Consider the following 24,138-nt stretch of genomic DNA (forward strand, 5'->3'; position numbering starts at 1 on the left):
GAAGAATAGGGGCACTTATCATCTGGGTACAAATGATGTCTGGAGACTGGGGGTCTGCGTGAACTAGGAGCCAGAGGTGAGAGGGTGAGAGAGGAGGCGAGGGGGTCTCTGATTGCGAGGGCGGGGGTTGTATGAGGTTTTGAGAGGAAGGTGGAGGGTACAGGAGGCTGGAGAAGTGGCAACATTGAGGTCATTTGGAGTGTGGGATCTGCTTGCTTCTGAATCTGTACTGTTGACCAATCACCGACAAAGGGGCGTAGACTCCGTCTCCTAACTTTGGCTTGCCTCCAGAAAAAAATGTGTGTGCCAGAACAGCCCAAAGAAAGTTAACTGAAGTCCAAAACGAAGAAAAGAAACATCACAAAAGGCTGTCATAATTACAGTGGATTCAGAAAGTATTCAGACCCCTTTTTCCACATTTTGTTACATTAGACTTTTTCTAAAATTGATTAAATACATTTTTCCCCTCATCAGTCGCACAATACCCCATAATGACAAAGCAAAAACAGTTTTATTTTTTATTTAGCAAATGTATTAAAAATAAAAAACAGAAATACCTTATTTACATAAGTATTCAGACTCTTTGCTATGAGACTTGAAATTGTGCTCTGATGCAACCTGTTTCCATTGATCATCCTTGAGATATTTGTACAACCTGATTTAAGTCCAACTTTGGTAAATTCAGTTGATTGGACAACATTTGGAAAGACAACACCTGTCTATATAAGGTCCCACAGTTGACAGTGCATGTAAGAACATAAACCAAGCCATTAGGTCGAAGGAATTGTCTGTAGATCTCCGAGACAGGATTGTGTCGAGGCACAGATCTGGGGAAGGGTACAAAACATGTCTGCAGCATTGAAGGTCGGACTTGAATCCGATCTCTAGAGACACCTGAAAATACCTGTCCAGTGACTCTCCCCATCCAACCTGACAGAGATTGAGAGGATCTGCAGAGAAGAATGGGAGAAACTCCACAATTACAGGTGTGCCAAGCTTGTAGCGTCATAGCAAAGAAGACTCAAGGCTGTAATCGCTGCCAAAGGTGCTTCAACAAAGTACTAAGTAAAGGATCTGAATACTTATGTAAATGTGATATTTCTTTTTTTTTTTTATACCGGCCCCATTGCTTAGTAGACCCACTGAAGGTAAGAAGGGTTGATCAATTAGTTTGTCTCCACATGACCTTTGCACAAAGAGAGTGAGACGAATACACGGTCACCTCAACATTACATCCTTTCATCTTCAATTTTTCCTGTGATTGGTCACCCCTGGTGCGCACTTTTGTCTTTAACCACATCAATTTCATCTCACCCCTATGCCCTATTGACCCTTTCATGTGCGCTGTTGTGGCCCTTAAAAATGGAAAGTGAATGTGATGTTTTATGGTCAGCAACTCATTAACTATGAATAAGCAAGCCTCAGATATAGGTCAGACACTTCAAAACAAACATTGACAGGGGGTGTCGCTAAACCTAGGACGCTCCGGTTATGTATTGGTCAAAATGGGAGTGGGCGTGTTTGAAACTCGCCTAGAAAATTACTTCCCCCTCCACCCCCTACCTGAGATATTCCGAAGGAGTCGGCAAGACACCTGTCAAGAAGAGACTTAAATCCAGCCTGTTACAACAATAGCGCTGCTGGGATATAACTCAACGCATGGAATAAGGACGTCATTTTGCTTCGAAACAGACTGGACGAATCAAGCCTGATTTTGGGCGCTTGAGAAAAACCAATGCGCATTTAAAGCTTCCATCTCTCGAACGGCCATTTAGTTGTTTAGAACTTTGATATACCACCTATTGTGTTTCCCCCATAGACCGTTTAGGTTTTCCATTCGAACTCACTAGTGGACCAACGCTTTATCATCAATTTGTTAACAGAGGTCTGGAGACAATGCATCCCACTATTCAGAAAGACACTACTTTCACTAAGATATTTGTCGGCGGTTTACCTTATCATACAAACGACGCATCCCTTCGAAAATACTTCGAGATGTTCGGGGATATTGACGAGGCCGTTGTGATAACGGACAGACAAACCGGGAAATCCCGAGGATACGGATTTGTAAGTGTAGTCTACTTCAGCTAACAAGACACTGTGCAATACCTCCAAATTCGGCATAACCTTTCTTTTGACAGGACAGAGCTCTTGAATGGCTGCCTGTTGTTTTCTGCTCATGCCATGTTCTTTGGTATTGTACAGGAAGGGGTGAGGGTAAGGTACTGAAATGCGTGAGACGTGCGACAGACTGTCTGGCGATGTGTCAGTTATTTTGTAACCGTTTGTGTCAACTCCGTGATATACTGTAGGCAAATGTAGATTAAGTATTACTTTCGTAACACTTTATTTTGTTGCCACTTTTTATATTACAAAAAGCCTATTAACAAACGTATTGCATTGTAAACAATGATGGAAGTGCATTAAAAGACCTACACACATTTCATTATCTGCCACAGAATACTTTCACAACCTATTAGCCACCCTGAATAGGCCACTGTAATTCTTACCCAAACACCTTGAATTGAGCCCATAAAGAAAGTGTGTTTTACCAGGTAGGCTGGGCCCACTGCACATATCCTACACTCTACTGTGACCATTACTTTTCCTTTACATTGTATTTTCTAACCTTTGTGTCCTGGATGGACATGTACATGTGCTGCTGACATTTCTGTGCTCATGTAATCCGCAAAGAGCATGGGTCTTCATTTGGTGTAACACTGACACTTTGTTCAACTAACAAGTGTGTGTGGTGTTGCATGAGTAGATTATTCCTTTAAAAGCATAACATCAATTATCTCCCGAGTCCTGAACAACAACCCCCTCCCCTTCCAAACACCCATTCTCTCTCTATCTATACACACACACTGAGTAACAACAGCAAATATATGTGCATAATGAATAAGAGCTGAAAGAATGTGAGATGGTCAACGGGAGGCTTGCCCTGAAATATTTTGCATTCATAGGCACGATAGTGTATTTACTCAGTTCAAAACAGAATGGCTGAGGAGAGACCTAATGCAGCAAATGCATCAGTTACTGGGCCTGAAGGATCTCTCCCCCTTTTCCTTCCTATCTCCCTCTGTTTTCCCTCCTCCCTTTCTCTCTCTCTCTCCCTCCCTCTGGGGGAGGTTGTGTGTCAGCAGAATGCAGTCCCCCCTGGTCACAGAGGTGTGACATGTCAGTTGGTGCTCTGAGATAAGGCTGCAGTTCTATTTTGACTTCCACACACACACACACCACCCCCCTCTGCCAAGCTGTGTGTGGTAATGAGAGGGGGGAGGGAGAGGGTCAGTGAGAGAGACAGACGAGAGCAATGAGGGGAGTTAAAGCAATGCATATTTTCCCTGCCTCCCTGTTCATACACATGTTGATGAGTTTAGCCAGGTTCTGCCCAACCTGTACAGTCTGCCCATTTCACCCCTGACTTCCCATAGCAGTCTAATTCCCCCAACAGCCTCAATCAACCCATCCACATTACAGCCACTGTTAGCATAGACCCCTATAGTTTGGTGCCGTGAAATTAAAGCAAAAGAATAATGCAGTGATATCAATGCCTTATACTATTTGGCGACTTGACTTTGTTACTAATATCATTTTTCAGTTCACGTCACCTCATTTATTAGCAGTTTGCGAATACTCTTCCTGTAATGGTTGCCATGGCAATCAGTGGCAGCCATGAAAGTTTACTCCTGTGAATGTATCTATAGTTATTTGTTTTAAGTGTTTTTTTTATGTGCCATATAATTATCAACTTTTTGTTTTTTAAAGCTAATCAAGTACTGAATACAAAAACCTAGTTATCTTAACCAAAAAAACGTTCAACTAGAAAAGTTAGTAGCCTACTTCTCCAATCAATTAGCTAAGTGTTTGGATTCGAACACGAGCCTAGATCTTCCTCTCATCTCTCCTGGACCGAAAACTCTGGACAGAAAACTCTGGAAAACATGAGGACGACGAGGCAGTATGAAACTGATCAGAAAATGAATCTATTGTGTACACTCACTTGCCAGTTCTGCAGGCTGACCCTCAGGTAAATGACGTCACCCACTCCAAGACATATACAGTCAATACAGAGCGCAGTAGACCAACCAAAATGTAATGACACTGTTTCCACCAATGACTAAACGTGTTTTACACTCTGCAACCCTTATTAACAAAGTCTCCTCTTCTGTATAAGTTTCTCTGATAATGACTTTGACAAGATCTGCCTCACTGAAACATGGCACAGCGAGGTAAACTCACCATCTTAATGAATCAGCTCTGCCTGAATGCAAATACATTGAAAGGGCACACAGCCACGGTGGAGGCCTTGCTGTTTTATACAGACTGCTTTATTATCTGTTTCAGTCTTGAGTACTTTGCTCTTAAATGTAAACAACCAAATCCTATCACCCCCCAAATCCTATCACCCCCCCCCATGATAACAACCTCTTTTTAGCTCTGAGTTTTCTGAAGCAATATTCTCTTTATACCCCACTCTCTCCAACATTGTAATATTTTGGGAGACTTGTTGACTCACCCAAGTGTTCTATGTGCTCGATGGCTGCTGACTTCCTTAACTTGCCGGACTGTCTAAACCATGGATGGGCAACTGGCCTCCCACCCCCCCTTTTTGAAGGCCCTCGGATCAATCCCAACCCTCCCCCAAAACAAAAAGTTTGGTTGTGCATCAGCAGTTTTCCTCTTATGTCAGTCACTGATTGTCAGTCAATTAGCCCATGTCAGCTAAAATTTTGTAGATTGCTAAGTTAGTTTAGCGGCCAGTTATCTAAACGTGTTATCATGGTCAAATTACCGTACAAGGGCCCCCAATTTATATTGTTTGTCTCACTTGGATATCATATTCAAAACTGCAAACATTTCTCCCCACCCTATGGCAAAATGAGTAGAATTGCACGACATTAACTTTAAAAGATGTGGGTACGCAGACCCGTGAGCAACTGCAGCCCCTCTTGAGTTCAGATTTTTTGTGGCCTCCACCCCCACCAAAGTTGCCCATCCCTTATCTAAACCTTGTGCAATATGTAAATGTTCCCATCCACAACCATGGATACACATTGGACCTCATTATCACTGGCGATGTCCCTGCCTCTGACTTGGATGTCATCGAGCTAGGCGTCTCTGAAATCAAGGCTGTGACACTGTCTCTGACCTCTCCAACTCCTCTCCACTCCCATTACATTCTGCAACCTGAGGAAACTTAACCCATCCCTCTTTCACCTTTGAGTCTGACTGCAGTGAGCTGGCCCTCGATGATATTGTTAATCTGTATAACAGCACTCTGAGTAATACCCTGAACGTCCTTGCCTCTGAAAACACATGTGAAGTAACATTCCAACACTCTCCTTGGTTCACTGATGAACTGCGCAGAATGAAGACTCCTAGCCATAAGCTTGAGACATTGGAGGAAAGATGGTTTCACTGTCCAACTACTGGCCTATAAAGACCACCAGGCAAGCTACTCTGCTGCCTTAAAAGGAGCACAATCAGCCTTCTACTCTGCCACAGTGGCGGTCGTGACTTTTAAGATGAGGGAGAACGATAATGTTTTTAATGAGCATGGCCTTACTTCCATTACAGCGCATTGATGATTTTCCTTCACCCAGCTCAATGTAACATCGATAGATTTAGCCTACTACATGATATACACATTTTGCCTATACCCATCATGAGGTTGCTACAACTTAGCCTAAGAATTCAAGTTTACAGTGTAGATGCACAGTTCACTTTCATAGTAGCCACATACAAGCAGCATGATAATTTCTCTGGTTGTATAATTCCTTCTCGCATCTCTGCGCTCTCCTCTCACTTTTTTTTTTGCTTGTGTACTTTAGTGCACAACACATCAGCTGTCTGTGACCAGGAGAAAAAAACTTTCCAAGACAAACCTTCACAGCATAACTGCTAACCGCTACACACAGCCTACATCATTGTCGCCATATTAGCTAATGTCAAAGTCAACATAGCTACTTGAACTAGCACATTAGTAACCACACTACAACCATGCAGTACAGTCAGCAAGCAGTTTAGCAGTTACACCGGCGGGCCCCGGTGGCAATAAATGTATAAAACCAAAAGCTTACCTTGACATGGAAGAGTTCCAGTGTTGGATAGCCAGCTAGCTAACATAGCATACCTCTCTGTTTGAGCTGGGTATTTGAGTAGGCTAAACTAGATCTGAAACTGAAACCTTTTTTTAAAACAAAATATAGCTAGCTGTCTCTCTTGCTTCTCCTTCATTTTTAAAGAAATTAGTTTGTTCAAAACTGTTAAACTATTGTCTATCTCTGAGTCAACTACTCACCACATTTTATGCACTGCAGTGCTAGCTATAACTGTAGCTTATGCTTTCACTACTAGATTCATTCTCTGATCCTTTGATTGGGTGCACAACATGTAAGTTCATGCTGCTAGAGCTCCAATAGGTTGGAGGATGGCCCCTGGAAGTTGTCAGAAACTCATAATTATGGTGTAAGTCTATGGAAGGGGGTGAGAACCATCAGCCCCCCAGGTTTTGTATTCCAGAGCAACAAGTTCCTCGGTGTCCACATCACTAAGGAATTATCATGGTCCACACACCAACACAGTCATGAAGAGGGCACGACAAAGGCTTCCCTTCCCCATCGGACGGCTGAAAAGATTCGGCATGGGCCCTCAGATCCTCAAAGTTCTACAGCTGCACCATGAGAGCATCTTGACTGGCTGCACCACCGCTTGTTATGGCAACTGCTTGGCAGCTGACCGCAATGCACTACAAAGGGTAGTGCGTACGGCCCAGTACATCACTGGGGCCAAGCTTCCTGCCATCCAGGACCTCTATACCAGGTGGTGTCAGAGGAAGGCCCTAAAAATTGTCAAAGACTCCAGCCACAAAAGTCATAGACTGTTGTCTCTGCTACCACACAGCATGTGGTACCGGTGTACCAAGTCTGGTACCAACAGGACCCTGAACAGCTTCTACCCCCAAGCCATAAGACTGCTAAAGCTTCAATCACATCTGTCATCAGTTATACAAGTTTTTCCAGTCTGGCTTCCGGCCCTTGCACAGCACAGAAACATCTCTGGATAAAGTTTCAAATGACTGCTGATTCAGGATCTCCCAGCATCCTCCTCCTCTTAGATCTCAGTGCTGCTTTTGACACCGTAGAACACTTCATCCTCCTGCAGCGTTTCAGGGAACACACTGCTGTCTCTGGAACAGCTCTAAACTGGTTCTCCTCCTACCTCTCCAATAGGAAGTTTTACATCCCTATTGGAGAGGCCAGATCGGAGGAGTCTGCAGTCACATCCGGTGTTCCACAGAGGTCAGTGCTGGGGCCTATCCTGTTTTTAATTTACATGCTCTCTCTCAGCCTAATCCGAAGAGATTATAATATCAACTTCCACTGCTACGCCGACGATACCCAGGTTTACATTAACAACCAACCGGACACCATCCCTGCCCTAGCAAAACTCAGCAGCTGCCTAGAGGACATCAAGGAATGGATGAAAGAGAACTTCCTCCAGTTAAAGAGTAGCAAGACAGAGGCTATGCTTATTTTGACACCCAAGCAGGTCATCAGTGCTGGAAACATCTGCCCTACAATCAACAGCCAGGCCATCCGCTTGTCCTCTGTCATCTCCAACCTAGGAGTCAAGTTTAATACTTCTCTGTCCTTCGATGCCCACATAAAACAAATATGCGAAACATAATTTTGCCATCTTAAAAACTTTTCCCAGGTCATACCATCACTTTCCCAGCCAGATGCAGAGAAACTCATCCACGCCTTAATCTTTGGCCATGCGCTGTTTGGGGGCCTCCCAGCCAAATCACTAGATAGCCTCCAACTAATCAAGAAAAGTGCTGCCAGGGTCCTGACCAGGACCAAGAGGTCAGACCACATCACCAAGATCCTGGCCTAACTCAACATCAGTGACCTCATCTCATTCAGCGAGCCACTTTGCAATCTCTGCTCCAGCCACTCTAATGCTTCAAGTCCTCAAGACATGTCTCAGAACTATGGCATTCCGAGTATTCTGCTCCCTGCTCCCTTGCCCCTATGGAATGCTCTCCCTGACCATCTGAGAGCCTCTCCATCAGTCAGAACCTTTTAAAACGGGCCTTAAAATTCACTTCTGCAGAATGTATTTTTCATAGTCCTAGTCCCAATCTAAAATGTATACTGAACAAAAATATAAATGCAACAATTTCAAAGATTTGATTGAGTTACATACAGTTGAATTAAATAAGGAAATTAGTCCATTTGAAATAAAGGCCCTAATCTATGGATTTCACATTGCTGGGCAGGGGTGCTGAAATGAACATTTGATTGCTCTGGTGGACATTCCTACAGTCAGCAAGCCAATTGCACGCTCCCTCAACTTGAGATATCTGTGATGTGTTTTAATGACAAAATTTCACATTTTTAGAGTGGCTTTTTATTGTCTCAAGCACAAGGTGCACCTGTGTAATGATCATGCTGTTTAATCAGCTTCTTGATATGCCACACCTCTTAGGTGGATGGATTATCCTGGCAAAGGAAAATTGCTCACTAACAGGGATGTAAAACCATTTTTCTACTAAATTAAAGAGAAATGAGCTTTTTGTGCATATGGAACATTTCTGCAATCTTTTATTTCAGCTCATGAAACATGGGGCCAACACTTTACATGTGTTTACATTTTTGTTCAGTATATTTAGCACCTAACCCACTTGCTATTTTACCTGTCTTGAATCTAAATGTATGTTGTCTTTATTGTACATACATAATGTTTTTCTCAGATCTTTGAGAACTCTGTAATGAAAAGCTCTATACAAATTAATTGTATTATTATTATTATTACTAATAATGTAATATATATTGTAATAGATGCGGTCACAGGTGTGTGTGTGTGTGAGAAAGACACTGAATGTGTGTGTTTTGATGTACCATGTTGGTGATGGCTCTTATTTAGTATCCCTCTGTTAGTAAAATAATAATATAATTGAAAGAACCCCTCCCTGCACACCCAGACACCCACCATTTTCTGTGATAGGTCAGTATGCTAGGTCATAATGTCACACATTGTAAAAGCACACAGGAACTTTCTATCTATATGGATCCAGGACTAGTGCTCAAACATAATAGGGAATACAGGAATTTATTGGTGAGATACAAGTTACGGGATAAGTATTTTATAAAATCGATATTGGTCACTTCTTGAATTGTAAACCTGTGTGTTCCTTCCTCCTGTCAGGTGACTATGATGGACAGGGGGTCGACAGAACGGGCATGTAAAGACCCCAACCCCATCGTCGACGGGAGGAAGGCTAACGTCAACCTGGCCTACCTGGGAGCCAAGCCCCGCAGCCCACAGACAGGTGAGTCATGCGTGCACACACACAGAGACCAACCCCACGCATACACAGACAGACACACACACAGAGACCAACTCCACGCATACACAGACACACACACAGTGACCAACCCCACGCATACACAGACAGACACACACACAGTGACCAACCCCACGCATACACAGACAGACACACACACAGAGACCAACCCCACGCATACACAGACAGACACACACACAGTGACCAACCCCACGCATACACAGACAGACACACACACAGAGACCAACTCCACGCATACACAGACACACACACAGTGACCAACCCCACGCATACACAGACAGACACACACACACAGAGACCAACCCCACGCATACACAGACAGACACACACACAGTGACCAACCCCACGCATACACAGACAGACACACACACAGAGACCAACCCCACGCATACACAGACAGACACACACACAGTGACCAACCCCACGCATACACAGACAGACACACACACAGTGACCAACCCCACGCATACACAGACAGACACACACACAGAGACCAACCCCACGCATACACAGACAGACACACACAGTGACCAACCCCACGCATACACAGACAGACACACACACAGTGACCAACCCCACGCATACACAGACACACACTACGCAAACATGTGAGCAGATGGCACGCGCATACACACTCTCAGCTGACGACTATTATAGCTACATTCCTCTACATTATACGGTACACACACACTACACATTTGATGGCAGACCCAGCTGTGGTCAGGCACAGTGTGACTGTACAGTGTGAACCACCAACCTACATCTGCGCCCCTTCAGACTACACACGTACACCAAACCACCTGTCACTCTGTGGAGTCTATGGGAAAATGTAGGGCTCAAAAGTAATGCACTACTGTAAAGAGAATAGGGTGACATTTTAGATGTGTCATATGTGTGACCGACGCACACTAGCGACAACTGTAGTATACTGTATCTCGATGTTGGGTTGTTGTTGCTTTGTTACACGCCAAGCATGCAGTTGATGTGCTATGGTGAGTGTACAAAACATTAGGAACTCCTGCTCTTTCCATGACATAGACGGACCAGTTGAATCCAGGTGAAAGCTATGATCCCTTGTTGATGTCACTTGTTAAATCCACTTAAAATCAGTGTAGAAGAAGGGGAGGAGACAGGTTAAAGAAGGATTTTTAAGCCTTGAGATAATTGAGACATGGATTGTCTGTGTGCCATTCAGAGGGTGAATGGGCAAGACAAAAAGACAACATGAAGTGCTTTTGAACAGGATATGGTAGTAGGTGCCAGGCGCACCGGTTTGAGTGTACCGAGAACTGCAATGCAGCTGGATTCTGCATACGAAAAAGTTTCCTGTGTGTATGAAGAATGGTCCACCACCCAAAGGACATCCAGCCAACTTGACACAACTGTGGGAAGCATTGAAGTCAACGTGGGCCAGCATCCCTGTGGAACACTTTCAACACACTGTGGAGTCCATGACATTGAGGCTGTTCTGAGGGCAAAAGGGGCTGCAACTCAATATTAGGAAGGTGTTCATAATGTTTTGTACACTCAGTGTACTGTATGTCAGCTTGGTATTTTGTTGTGTGTCTGTGTGTGTGTGTGTGTGTCTGTGTGTGTGTCTGTGTGTGTGTCTGTGAGAGAGTGAGATGTGGAAAGAGGGAGAGAGAAAAGAGGGAGAGGCTGTTTATGAGAGAGGGGAAGGGAGAGGGAGAAATAAACAGATCTGTCTCTTCCTTGTTCTGTGTGGCTCTCCTCACCCAGGGAGTCATGGTAAACACAACAGGAGAGAATGACCAACGGGTGTGAAGAGTTACAGGAACATTAAGTGTTAGTGAGAAAAAAGGAGGGAATTGAGAGGGAGGCAGGGATAGAAGGAAGGAGAGAGAGGAGTCTCCTCTTACTCATGGTGAACTCAGGAGACCGTGTGTGTGTGTGAGTGAATTGGCGCCTTTTCCTAGACCATGTTGCTATGTGCATAAGAGCAAAGTTAAGCAGCATATTGGTGTTGAGAACAATGTGGCAGAGGCTGCAGCGACGTTAGATGAGAACAGCCCTGGCCTTAATTGTCTAACGAAAGTGAGAGAGAGAGGAAACCCCATCTTAATTAGGTCTATAATCAACAGCCTAACTGTTAAATGTACCTGGCTTTATAAATCATCCATATCTACAGAAATAAGACAGATCCTGCTACTGTTTGAGTGTTTGTTTAATAGCCTACTGATTCTGTGAGCGCCAAGCCTCAGGCAACCACATGTCAGATAAACATTTTCACAAATTCTGCCATTTTTCACCTTCATAATAAAGGCTTTACACTTTTTTTTCGTTAGAACATCGTCTCTGGTATTACTTATAATTTATCATAATATGAACGCAGAGCTTGTTCCTTAACTTATTTTTCTTGATCGCCAGTATTTTCAACAACTAGTCAAATTTATTCCACACATCCGACTTCCCCTTTACCTCCTAAGCAACCAGTAAAAATGCCCCCGTTTCGAGTTTATTTGTAACATCCTCTGCATCTATTTTGCTGTCACATGCATTGAGTTTGTTATAACCAATTTATTGATGTGATTAGGATATGCAATAAGTCAGGCCCTATTGGTCACGTGCATGCGATGCATACATGTGTATGTAAAGAGAGGGAATAGGGAATGTTTATCCTAAGAAAATGAGGGATTTTGGTAACATTACTTTTCAGTCAGAAACAACGGGTGCTAGTCACAGTCACTCACTGTCATTTTTTTTAACACGGCGCAGCAAGTCTGAGCACAATCAAATCAATTGCGGTCATACTCCCTCTAGCAATTTGTGTGTCTTAGTTATTTAATTTAACAGTGCCCTTAAAGCATCAGACAAGTTCAGTGCATAAAGTTGATTTGATTAAAACCTAGAAGATGTGTCTATATAGAGAGAATGTGTCATGTGTGTTGTTTCTCATGTGTCCCTGTAGATTCACTGTTTCACATGTTTAAAAAAATTCCAAAGTCTGCTCAACTTACCGAGGGAGGGAGGGACAGAGAGATGAAAAGTAAGAGTGGTAGGAACTCTTCCTCCAGGAACAGTCTGTCCACTATGCAGGCTCTGTCGGTCTGTCCTGTCTTTAACTCAGATGTCCCTAGTTGTCTTCTCTCTCTTCAGTATCTGATGGTCTCTGACCCTGCCATGTTTTTCATCTGTTCTCTCTCAGGTTTCTCCATCAGAGTGCAGCAGGTCCACCCCGCCCTGATCCAGAGGCAGTATGGGTAAGGAGCAACCAATGGACACGTTCGAGCGGATACATTTGGTCAAGTCGGTGACCATCGTTGGTCACCACCTTTTAAAGTGTGTTGCATTATGATTATAAAAATGGTCTGACTTGTGATCAAATGTCATACAGTTTTTGATGCAGTTGCTTCTCACCAACTGCACCATGCAGCCATCACCTGCATTGTGGGAGGCACTATTTGTCAACCAATCATTAGGGTGTTTTTGTTTGACCCACTCAAATGTGGCCAAAGACGTAACTGAAACAGGAACCAACTTTGCCACGATTCTAAAGTTTCAGGACATACAAATGTTTGTGAGTGTGTGATATGGGGGTAGAGAGAAGTTTATTTCTACAGAAAAACATGTGTATACAATAGCAGCTAGCTGTGTTATAATCATTTGGTGGGTGATTATTATATTTGTCCTATCGACAGATTTTTTTCACCTCGATTCAGGACTTGAAACAATTGACCTTTTGGTTACTGGCCCAAAGCTCTAACGTCTAGGTTACCTGTCACCCTACACTAAACCTTGCTGTTGGAAAACAAGCCACCTTTCGGCTACTGGCCCAATGCTCTAACAGCTAGGCTACCTGCCATGTTGATCTGAGCCTTGCTGTTTGAAAACCACTACACTGTGCCACTTTCGGCTGTCGCAGATGCACCTCCCCCGACTTCACTCACCAACTTTTGTCTATAGTCTGCTTTAAGCTTACCGCTTGAACACACTCAGTGTCTCACTGGTCTGTCATTACTTTCCCTTATCTGTTCTCTTCATCTCTTCCTTCCATCTCGTCTGTTACGAATGCCATACACAATATTTTCTGTTTATTTCTCCTTCTGGTCACCTGTCTGTCCCTCCTTCTGTCTATCTGTGTCTAACGTGAAATGCCTGGGCTTCCGAGGCTAATCTTTGTCTGTCTAGTTATGTGTTCATCCCTTTGTTGTAACTGACCGTCTCATGCAGTCTGAGAATGACCCTTCCCTCAGCCAGCTGTGCTACCGTCAGTTACATGATGTTAGTGAGAATACCCAGATTCCTGCCTGCTTCACTTAACTGGCTGGCCTGCTGCTGTTTCCTAACATGGCTACATTTGGACATGGGGATATTCTTAGCCTGCTTATGGCTCTCTTTCTCTCCCTCCCCCCTCTGTATCTTTCCTTCATATATCTCTCTTTCTTTCTCTCCCCCCTCTATCTTTTCTCTTTCTTTCTCTTTCTTTCTCTCTTTCTCTCTTTCTTTCTCTTTCTTTCTTTCTTTCTTTCTCTCTTTCTCTCTCTCTTTCTTTCTTTCTCTCTCTCTTTCTTTCTTTCTTTCTCTCTCTCTCTTTTTCTTTCTTTCTCTCTTTCTCTCTTTTTCTTTCTCTCTGTCTTTCTTTCTTTCTTTCTCTTTCTCTCCTCCCTCTGTATCTTTCCTTCATTTCTCTCTTTCCTCCCCCTCAGTATCTTTCCTTCACCCCCCCTGTATCTTTCCTTCATATCTCTCTCTCTCCCTCTCTGTGTTTGTTTGTGCTTGTGAGGAAGAGCACTGTTGACACATACTCCCTGTTGAAACCCTGTTTCAAGCAACTCACTCTCATGCTGACCAGTGTCAGTCTGGTTCTGTATATTCAGTACCAAAGTTATTGCAGTGATCTACTTCGCAACTGAAGCCTGCTAACTCACTCTGTTTAACCCAGAAACAAAACATTTCTGACATCTGATTGGTCAGAAGTGAGATGACCAGAGCTGTCCATGTCTCCTGATGAGTGCTATACTATATTAGGCTAAATTATCATTTTCCTATTCTGTGAGGCCGGTCTGGTTGGGCTGTGTGTTCTGTAGACTAGAGCAGTATCCGAGATTGTGATAGGCATGCCTAACAGGGCTATTAATATTGCAGCCACCAGGCCTCAATTATTGAATGATATATTGAGTGATAAGGGAATTGAGGCTGACCCAGATGAGTCTATGAATGAATGATGTCCATTGGTTCTCTGAAGGAGAACTGCCAATTAAAGCACAAGTTCTCCATCTCCTCTACTGGGTTTGATCATGATAATATCACTGTCTGTCTGCCACCACAATGAAAATGACTTGATCTTTCTTCATCTTCTGTGGAAGTCACTAGGTATAGAGTGTTCAACTTGTCACTCAGTTGGTTGAGCAGGGCACTTGCACTGCCAGGGTTGTGGGTTCAAATCCCACGGGGGACCAGTACAAAAATGTATGCACTCACTACTGTGTCACTCTGGAAAAGAGCATCTGCTAAATGACTAAAATGTAAAAAAGAGATTGATCTATATTCATGAAGCCTTGACTACCCTGTCAAAACACACGCCCAGAAAACACACCCAAACTCATAATTCTGGCAGTAAGTAAAAGCACCATTATCTCAACTAATACTTTCATACTCCTCCTGTGAGGAGTTCCTCCTCCTTATTAAGCCCTGCTCAGCTTCTCCAGGGGCTTTCCTGGCCTGGGGTTTCCTGGCCTGTTTGTCAGGTATTTAAGTGAAGAAGTACTAATTCTAGGTGTGTGTGTGTGTGTGTGTGTGTGTGTGTGTGTGTGTGTCAAGTGGGAGTTCAGGATGTGGTCCAATGACCGTGGCTGCCCTCTCTCTTTCTCTAGGGCCCTCTCTCTGTCTCTAGGGCCCCTAAGGCAAACTCTGTTCCAGCTAGCTGGCAGGGTGCTGACAGAGATGTGAGATGTTCACATCCTTCACCTCTTCTTGCTATCTCTCCCACTCACTACAGCCTTGGCTAGTTGAAATGGACAGTAGGAGAGAGGGAGTGGAGAGCTTCTTCTGCTCTCATGGGTCTGTTAGTGAATACTGTACACCCACGCTGCACCAATCAATCCTGTCTTGCTGCCCTCCCTCTCTCCTGCATCTGTATGTGGAGTTGTGAATATTTTACTGTACGTTTGTGTGTATATTTGTGCATTGTCTACTGTAGGTGTGTGTTTTAACTGTACATTTGTGTATGCCACTTTGTGTGTGTGTCTGCCACTGAGGACATGAGTCAAGGGGAGCTAGGAGGCAAGGGGAGGCCTAGCTCCCTCTCATAGATTGCCCCTGTCACATTGGATCCATCAGCCTGATGCACAGGGCAGAGCAGGCCAGCAGCACAACACGGACGGACGAGACTTGTAATTCCAGTGTGTGAGGCAGTTGTTCTTTGGTCCTTTTGTCAGTAGTGTATGCGTGAAACCCATTAACCTCTGTTTCTCCCTCTGTGTTTTGGGGTAAGCAGCTCTGAGCCCTCGTTAGTGCTCCTAACTGCTGATCTGGAGATAGTCTCAGCCATTAGGTTATTATTGGGTAAAGAAAGAATAAGGTCATGGATTTGGACAGGCCAAGCTGGTCCAGAGACCGTTATTATTTCAGATGTTGGATATAGGCCACCTCTATTGTTCTGTCACTTCTTTGCTCAACAGCTCTGATCTATTTTTGCAGCTGTCAGTGGAACGGAAGCAAGTTACGTTTATAAGTGGGCAGCCTAAGGCATGGTGAATTGTGGGTAGACAACAGTGTTGTATGTACCCTTTAATTACAATGGCTCAGAATCATACTGATGCTGTAGTGTGTACTATGATGTTGACTATTATTAGAAAAAATATTTTACCAGGTAAGTTAACTGAGAATACATGATGGCGCCGGAGGGGATGGCTGCCCTCTTATTGGCTCTTAACCAACCATGCTATTTAGTTTTTTTTGTGTTGTTCATAACTTGTTTTGTACATAATGTTGCTGCTACCGTCTCTTATGACCAAAAAAAGCTTCTGGACATCAGAACTCATTACTCACCTCAGATTAGACTAAGAGTGTTTTTTCATCGAGTCAGACGGGAGGGAGATACTACAGACACCCGACCAGTCCCAGATCCCCGTCATTTGCTGGAGAAGGAAATGGAAATCAGGGTGCCTTGTCAGGTGACGAGTGGCCAATCTACCTTTGCCTTCCGTCCTGTTAGCTAACGTTGAATCGCCGGAAAATAAATGGGACGAACTGAAAGCAGGTATATCCTACCAACGGGACATTTTAAATGTAAACAACAGCTGGTGCACGATATCTAAGGAAGTCTTGATGTTTTGCTCAGTATCTCGTGATAAGCTGTAGACCACACTATCTTCCTAGAGTTTTCATCTGTATTTTTCGTAGCTGTCTACATACCACCACAGACCGAGGCTGGCACTAAAACCGCACTCAGTGAGCTGTATACCGCCATAAGCAAACAGGAAAACGTTCATCCAGAGGCAGCGCTCCTAGTGGCCAGGGACTTTAATGCAGGGAAACTTAAATCCGTTTTACCTTATTTCTATCAGCATGTTAAATATGCAACCAGAGGGAAAATTATTCTAGACCACCTTTACTCCACACACAGAGATGCGTACAAAGCTCTCCCTCACCCTCCATTTGGCAAATCTGACCATAATTCTATCCTCCTGATTCTCGCTAACAAGCAAATATTTAAGCAGAAAGCACCGGTGACTCTTTCCGTAAAAAAAGTGGTTAGATGAAGCAGATGCTAAACTCCGACGAACCATCGAATAGGCAAAGTGTCAATACAGGACTAAGATCGAATCGTACTACCCTGGCTCCCACACTCGTCGGATGTGGCATGGCTTGCAAACTATTACAGACTACAAAGGGATGCACAGCCGAGAGCTGCCCAGTGACACGAGCCTACCAGACGAGCTAAATAACTTCTATGCTCGCTTCGAGGCAAGTAGCACTGAAACATGCATGAGAGCATCAGCTGTTCCGGACGACTGTGTGATCACGCTCTCTGTAAGACCTTTAAACAGGTCAACATTCACAAGGCCCCAGGGCCAGATGGATTACCAGGTTGTGTACTCCGAGCATGCGCTGACCAACTGACATTTTCAACCTCTCCCTGAGTCTGTAATGCCAACATGTAGACCACCATAGTCCCTGTGCTTCCTGCTTAAATTTTTCCAGCAGCATCTGGTCTCCCATCCAGGGACCAACTAGGCCCAACCCTGCTTAGCTTTAGAGGAAAGCCAGCAGTGGGATACTGTGTGGGCGGGCGTAGGTTTTTGACATTCTCTCATGGCTATGATAATTAATCGTACACCAAGGACTCACAGTGGGTGTGATAATTATGATGGGGGTGGTTTCTGTCCTCTCAGGGGGTCAAGTTGAGCATTTTGAAAGGGTGGTGAGTGATATTGTGGATGTGTGCATAACTCTCCTACACGGTAGGTTGGTCTGTCCTTATTTGTGGCCTTAAGTCCATGTGAAATGTGGGTATACAATAGTGCTGTATGTCCTTGGAATTACAGTGGTGTGGTATATAATCCACAGATACTGTAAATAAATGTCTATTTTGTGTATGTGCCTTTTTCTCCACGATGGCTGAGCGTTCTGTGCCGTTAGGCATGTGCGTATAACTCTGTGCCGTTAGGCACGCTAATGTATGACTGTATACTAAACACTAATGTATTGCTATCTTTCTGTCCATCTGTCTCTTCAGATTGGCCCAGCAGTGTATGTACCCCCAGGCCTTCCTCCAGCCCAGTCTGGTGCTCCAGTCCCACCTCAGCCCCTCTCAGGCCTCCCTCACTTCTCCATATCTGGACTACAGCTCAGCCTATGTCCCCTACACCTCCACCACCTCCACTGGCCTGGACCACTACCCCTACACTCCCTCCCCCTCGCTCTCCGCCAGCTACCTCAGCTACCCCTACACCCCCTCCCCCTCGCCCTCCGCAAGCTACCTCAGCTACCGCTACTCCCCCGCCACCATTTCCGCCCCCATTACCCCGCCTGTCCACCCCTCCCTCAACCCCTTTGCTGGCCTCTCTGTCCCCCCCGCTGCCTACCTCCAATACCCCCTCCACCAGCCTGACCACATGCTGTGATGGCGGAGAGGGAGGTGTGGTGATGTGGGGTGAGGATGATCAAAGGGGGCACTGATGACAACGTGAATGGAGACTTGGAACAGGAGGATTATTGGGCTATGACCTGCGACATCATCAGTATGAGACTCCCGACAGCCGATGAGAGAGTGGGTTCTGAATCCAAAGGGCTTTGTCAAAACAAAACACACTGGGACGTCTTCCTGTTTTTCTATTAGGGTTATTATCCATTGTTGTCGTAGTTGTTACTATGCTACTATTGCTGTTGTCACCAATGTTTATACGAATGTTTTTAGCTAATGATGGAAGTAAGAGCTATCCCTGTGTCCAATGCCAAACATGATGGAGTCAATGGAACATGAGAACTGAAAGAGGGGAATTAATTATTCTGGATCAACCTAGATCCTTGCACTCCTCCTTACCCATACAGAACACCCACCTCGTACACCAAGCCAAGGCTAGCCCTTCAATGTAGTGGATGGGGCTTGAAGGTTGGGCGAGGATGGGTTGGGTAGCCATTATATTTAACTAGATGCTCCGCCTCTCTCTTCTGGAAGTTGTACTGAACGTTTCACTAGCGAGGTGAGAGAGAGGCAGCATCCTCTTCTGGACATTTCTCCAGGAATACCTTTCTCTACGTGGCCTTATAGCCTCTCTCTGTTTCCATGTCCTCCATGAGTGCAAGTAAGTTATTGCAGATTGAGAATCACACTTTCACTAAATATGCAATTATTATTCTGATGGAGTATGGGATGAATATTTATAAGGTAGGCAACATTGTAACATGCTTTTTATATCAATGTTACTCTAACATAATCATGTCAAGGCAGATTTTTGTAAAGAAGGTATTTCCATATTCATGTTTATCCTCAGAGACCTGCAGCAGCTGGGGTAACTGACTATCTCAGTATTGTTTAAAGTGAGCAGAGGCAGAAACTACAGGCTAATGGAGGATGTATGATCTGGTTGTGGAATAATAATGTAATGTTTTAATGATACAAGTGTTGTCCATCAGGTGAGTTGATGTCTGCTAGAACCTGACTGATGCTATGGGCTAGACTCCTATATGTGTACAGTCGTGGCCAAAAGTTTGTAGAATGACACAAATATTCATTTTCACAAAGTCTGGTGCCTCAGTTGTCTTCAGATATTTTTGTCAGATGTTACTATGGAATACTGAAGTATAATTACAAGCATTTCATAAGTGTCAAGGGTTTTTATTGACAATTACATGAAGTTTATGCAGAGAGTCAATATATGCAGTGTTGACCCTTCTTTTTCAAGACCTCTGCAATCTGCCCTGGCATGCTGTCAATTAACTTCTGGGCCACATCATGACTGATGGCAGCCGGGGCGGCAGGGTAGCCTAGTGGTTAGAGCGTTGGACTAGTAACCGAAAGGTTGCAAGTTCATATCCCGAGCTGACAAGGTACAAATCTGTCGTTCTGCCCCTGAACAGGCAGTTAACCCACTAGGCCGTCATTGAAAATAAGAATTTGTTCTTAACTGACTTGCCTAGTTAAATAAAGGTTTAAAAAAAATGTTTAAAAATTCTTGCATAATCAATGCTTTGAGTTTGTCAGAATTTGTGGGTTTTTGTTTGTCCACCCACCTCTTGAGGATTGACCATAAGTTCTTAAAGTCTGGGGATTTTCCTGGCCATGGACCCAAAATATCGATATGTTGTTCCCCGAGCCACTTAGTTATCACTTTTGCCTTATGGCAAGGTGCTCTATCATGCTGGAAAAGGCATTGTTCGTCACCAAACTGTTCCTGGATGGTTGGGAGAAGTTGCTCTCAGAGGATGTGTTAGTACCATTCTTTATTCATGGCTGTGTTCTTAGGCAAAATTGTGAGTGAGCCCACTCCCTTGGCTGTGAAGCAACCCCACACATGAATGGTCTCAGGATGCTTTACTGTTGGTATGACACAGGACTGATGGTAGCGGTCACCTTGTCTTCTCCGGACAAGTTTTTTTCCGGATGCCCCGAACAATCAGAAAGGGGATTCATCAGAGAAAATGACTTTACCCCAGTCCTCAGCAGTCCAATCCCTCTACCTTTTGCAGAATATCAGTCTGTCCCTGATGTTTTTCCTGGAGAGAAGTGGCTTCTTTGCTGCCCTTCTTGACACCGGGCCATCCTCCAAAAGTTTTCGCCTCACTGGGCGTGCAGATGCACTCACACCTACCTGCTGCCATTCCTGAGCAAGCTCTGTACTGGTGGTGCCCTGATCCCGCAGCTGAATCAACTTTAGGAGACGGTCCTGGCGTTTGCTGGACTTTCTTGAGCGCCCTGAAGCCTTCTTCACAACAATTGAACCGCTCTCCTTGAAGTTCTTGATGATCCGATAAATGGTTGATTTAGGTGCAATCTTACTGGCAGCAATATCCTTGCCTGTGAAGCCCTTTTTGTGCAAAGCAATGATGATGGCACGTGTTTACTTGCAGGTAACCATGGTTGACAGAGGAAGAACAATGATTCCAAGCACCAACCTCCTTTTGAAGCTTCCAGCCTGTTATTCGAACTCAATCAGCATGACAGAGTGATCTCCAGGCTTGTCATCATCAACACTCAAATCTGTGTTAAAGAGAGAATCACTAACATGATGTCAGCTGGTCTTTTTGTGGCAGGGCTGAAATGCAGTGGAATTTTTTTGGGGGGGGATTCAGTCCATTTGCATGGAGGGATTTTGCAATGAATTGCAATTCACCTGATCACTCTTCATAACATTCTGGAATATATGCAAACTGCCATCATACAAACTGAGGCAGCAGACTTTGTGAAAATTAATATTTGTGTCATTCTCAAAACTTTTGGCCACGACTGTATACGTCAAATGTATACACGCGTGACTAAGTCGCTTTGGATAAAAGCGTCAGCTAAATGGCATACAGTGAGGCAAAAAAGTATTTAGTCAGCCATCAATTGTGCAAGTTCTACCACTTGAAAAGATCAGCAAGAAATCTTGCTTGTTTGTAGGTGACCAAATACTTATTTTCTACCATAATTTGCAAATAAATTCATTAGAAATCCTACAAAGTGATTTTCTGGATTTTTTTTCTCATTTTGTCTGTCATATTTGAAGTGTACCTATGATGAAAATTACAGGCCTCTCTCATCTTTTTAAGTGGGAGAACTTGCACAATTGGTGGCTGACTAAATAGTTTTTTGCCCCACTGTATATATATGTGTGGGTGATACAGTATTTGTCTGTGTGTCAGTGTATGAGTCATGTGTGTTTTGGTTAGGCACGTCATCCCCTGGCCCCCATTGTAAGCCATTGTGAGAGTCAGTGTTGTGCCATCGTCTCTGAGCCAGCTGCAGTTTAGGGTACAGAGCTGCTCCAGGAATCTCTATGTGCGGTACCACCTTATTTACTTGTACAATGAAGCCATACAACCACAACAGAAATATGTATAATAAAATGTATTTGTTATTACACACAGTCACGTTTGTTTTTTGCAAACCAAAATGACGTGTGTGTGTGTGTGTGTGTGTGTGTGTGTGTGTGTGTGTGTGTATAAGTGTTGGTCTGTGTGCTCTGGTACATTCAGATGATGATGTGTACATTGTGTGTGTGTGTGTATGGACACTGGAACATGTGTTTATTTATCTGGTGAACCCTGCCCATGAGTTGTTTTCTGCTATGTGTGACACAGAGATAGATAGAGGACTCATCTTTACATCTATGCCATTATAGCGTCTGTGACAGCATGGGCAGCTCCATTGAGGCTACAACCCATAGGAATCCCCACCTAGTTGACTACTTTGACTACTTTAAAATGGAGGAAGCATGGTGGAAGCTGCCCATGTTAAAACAGCCTTTTACCATGAGATGCCTCTATCATTCATGGTGTGACAACTCAGCAGCCAGAAACGTATGGAGCATCACCTTGTGGTCATTCCCATTAACTGCAATCCGATGCAACAACCAAAGCAGGGCACTGATTGCCATGCTAGTATTATTTTTTTATTTCACCTTTAATTAACCAGGTAGGCAAGTTGAGAACAAGTTCTCATTTACAACTGCGACCTGGCCAAGAATAAAGCAAAGCAGTTAGACACACAACACAGAGTTACACATAGAATAAACAAACATACAGTCAATAATACAGTAGAAAAAAGTCTCTATACAGTGTATGCAAATGAGATAAGATAAGGGAGGTAAGGCAATAAATAGGCCATGGTGGCGAAGTAATTTCAATATACCAATTAAACACGGGAGTGATTGATGTGCAGAAGATGAATGTGCAAGTAGAGATACTGGGGTGCAAAGGAGCAAGATAAATAAATAAATACTGTATGTGGATGAGGTAGTTGGATGGTCTATTTACAGATTGGCTATGTACAGGTGCAGTGATCAGTCATTGGCGGCAGAGACCTGGAAGGAAAGGTGGCCAAAGGAGGAATTGGCTTTGGGGGTGACCAGTGAAATATACCTGCTGGAGCGTGTGCTATGGGTGGGTGTTGTTATCGTGACCAGTGAGCTGAGGTAAGGCGGAGCTTTACCTAGCATAGAGTTATAGAACCAATGGAGCCAGTGGGTCTGGCGACGAATATGTAGCGAGTGGTCCGATTTGAACTCAATCAGAGAAGTAGTTGGTGAACCAGGCGAGGCAGTCATTTGAGAAACCAAGGCTGTTTAGTCTGCCAATAAGAATGTGGTGATTGACAGAGCCGAAAGCCTTGGCTAGGTCGATGAATACGCCTGCACAGTAATGTCTCTTATCAATGGCGGTTATGATATCGTTTAGGACCTTGAGCGTGGCTGAGGGGCACCCATGACCAGCTCTGAAACCAGATTGCGTAGTGGAGGTACGGTGGGATTCGAAATGGTCGGTAATCTGTTTGTTAACTTAGACCTTAGAAAGGCAGGGTAGGATAGATATAGGTCTGTAGCAGTTTGGGTCTAGAGTGTCTCCCCCTTTGAAGAGGGGGATGAATGCGGCAGCTTTCCAATCTTTGGGAATCTCAGACGATACGAAGGAGAGGTTGAACAGGCTAGTAATAGGGCCTGCAACAATTTCGACAGATAATTTTAGAAAGAGAGGGTCCAGATTGTCTAGCCCGGGTGATTTGTAGAGGTCCAGATTTTGCAACTCTTTCAGAACATCAGCTATCTGGATTTGGGTGAAGGAGAAATGGGGGAAGCTTTGGGAGAAATGGGGGAGGCTTTGGCGAGTTACTGTGGGGGGTGGAGGGCTGTTGATCGGGGTAGGGGTAGCCAGGTGGAAAGCATGGCCAGCCGTAGAAAAATGCTTATTGAAATTCTCAATTATAGTGGATTTATCGGTGGTGACAGTGTTTCCTAGCCTCAGTGCAGTGGGCAGCTGGGAGGAGTTGCTCTTATTCTCCATGGACTTTAGTGTCCCAGAACTTTTTTGAGTTTGTGCTACAGGATACAAATTTCTGTTTGAAAAGCTAGCCTTTGCTTTCCTAACTGACAATGTATTTTGGTTCCTAACTTCCCTGAAAAGTTGCATATCACGGGGACTGTTCGATGCTAATGCAGTACGCCACAGGATGTTTTTGTGCTGGTCAAGGGCAGTCAGGTCTGGAGTGAACCAAGAGCTATATTTGTTCCTGGTGATTTTTTTTTTGAATGGAGCATGCTTATTTAAGATGGTGAGGAAGGCACTTTTAAGGAATAACCAGGCATCATCTACTGACG

The 24,138-nt window shown here is 44.2% G+C and overlaps 1 protein-coding gene and 1 long non-coding RNA gene across 2 annotated transcripts; one reads left to right on the plus strand and one right to left on the minus strand.

The window, feature by feature from the left end:
- Window positions 1–504: 504 nt before the first annotated feature.
- Window positions 505–2,041, minus strand: LOC135562876 (uncharacterized). Its single transcript, XR_010460146.1, has 2 exons — window positions 1,955–2,041; window positions 505–950 (listed from the first exon to the last, which is right to left on the minus strand). It is a non-coding gene; the product is annotated as an uncharacterized LOC135562876 (long non-coding RNA).
- On the plus strand, window positions 1,543–21,908 carry LOC115102133 (RNA-binding protein 38-like). The gene is made up of 4 exons (XM_029621742.2): window positions 1,543–2,067; window positions 9,220–9,343; window positions 12,546–12,600; window positions 18,081–21,908. The coding sequence occupies exons 1-4, from the start codon at window positions 1,897–1,899 to the stop codon at window positions 18,466–18,468; spliced, it is 738 nt and encodes a 245-aa protein (XP_029477602.1). The 5' UTR covers window positions 1,543–1,896; the 3' UTR covers window positions 18,469–21,908.
- The last annotated feature ends 2,230 nt before the right edge of the window (window positions 21,909–24,138 follow it).

This window comes from Oncorhynchus nerka, linkage group LG20 (assembly GCF_034236695.1).
Source record: "Oncorhynchus nerka isolate Pitt River linkage group LG20, Oner_Uvic_2.0, whole genome shotgun sequence".
NCBI classification, from domain to species: Eukaryota; Metazoa; Chordata; class Actinopteri; order Salmoniformes; family Salmonidae; genus Oncorhynchus; species Oncorhynchus nerka.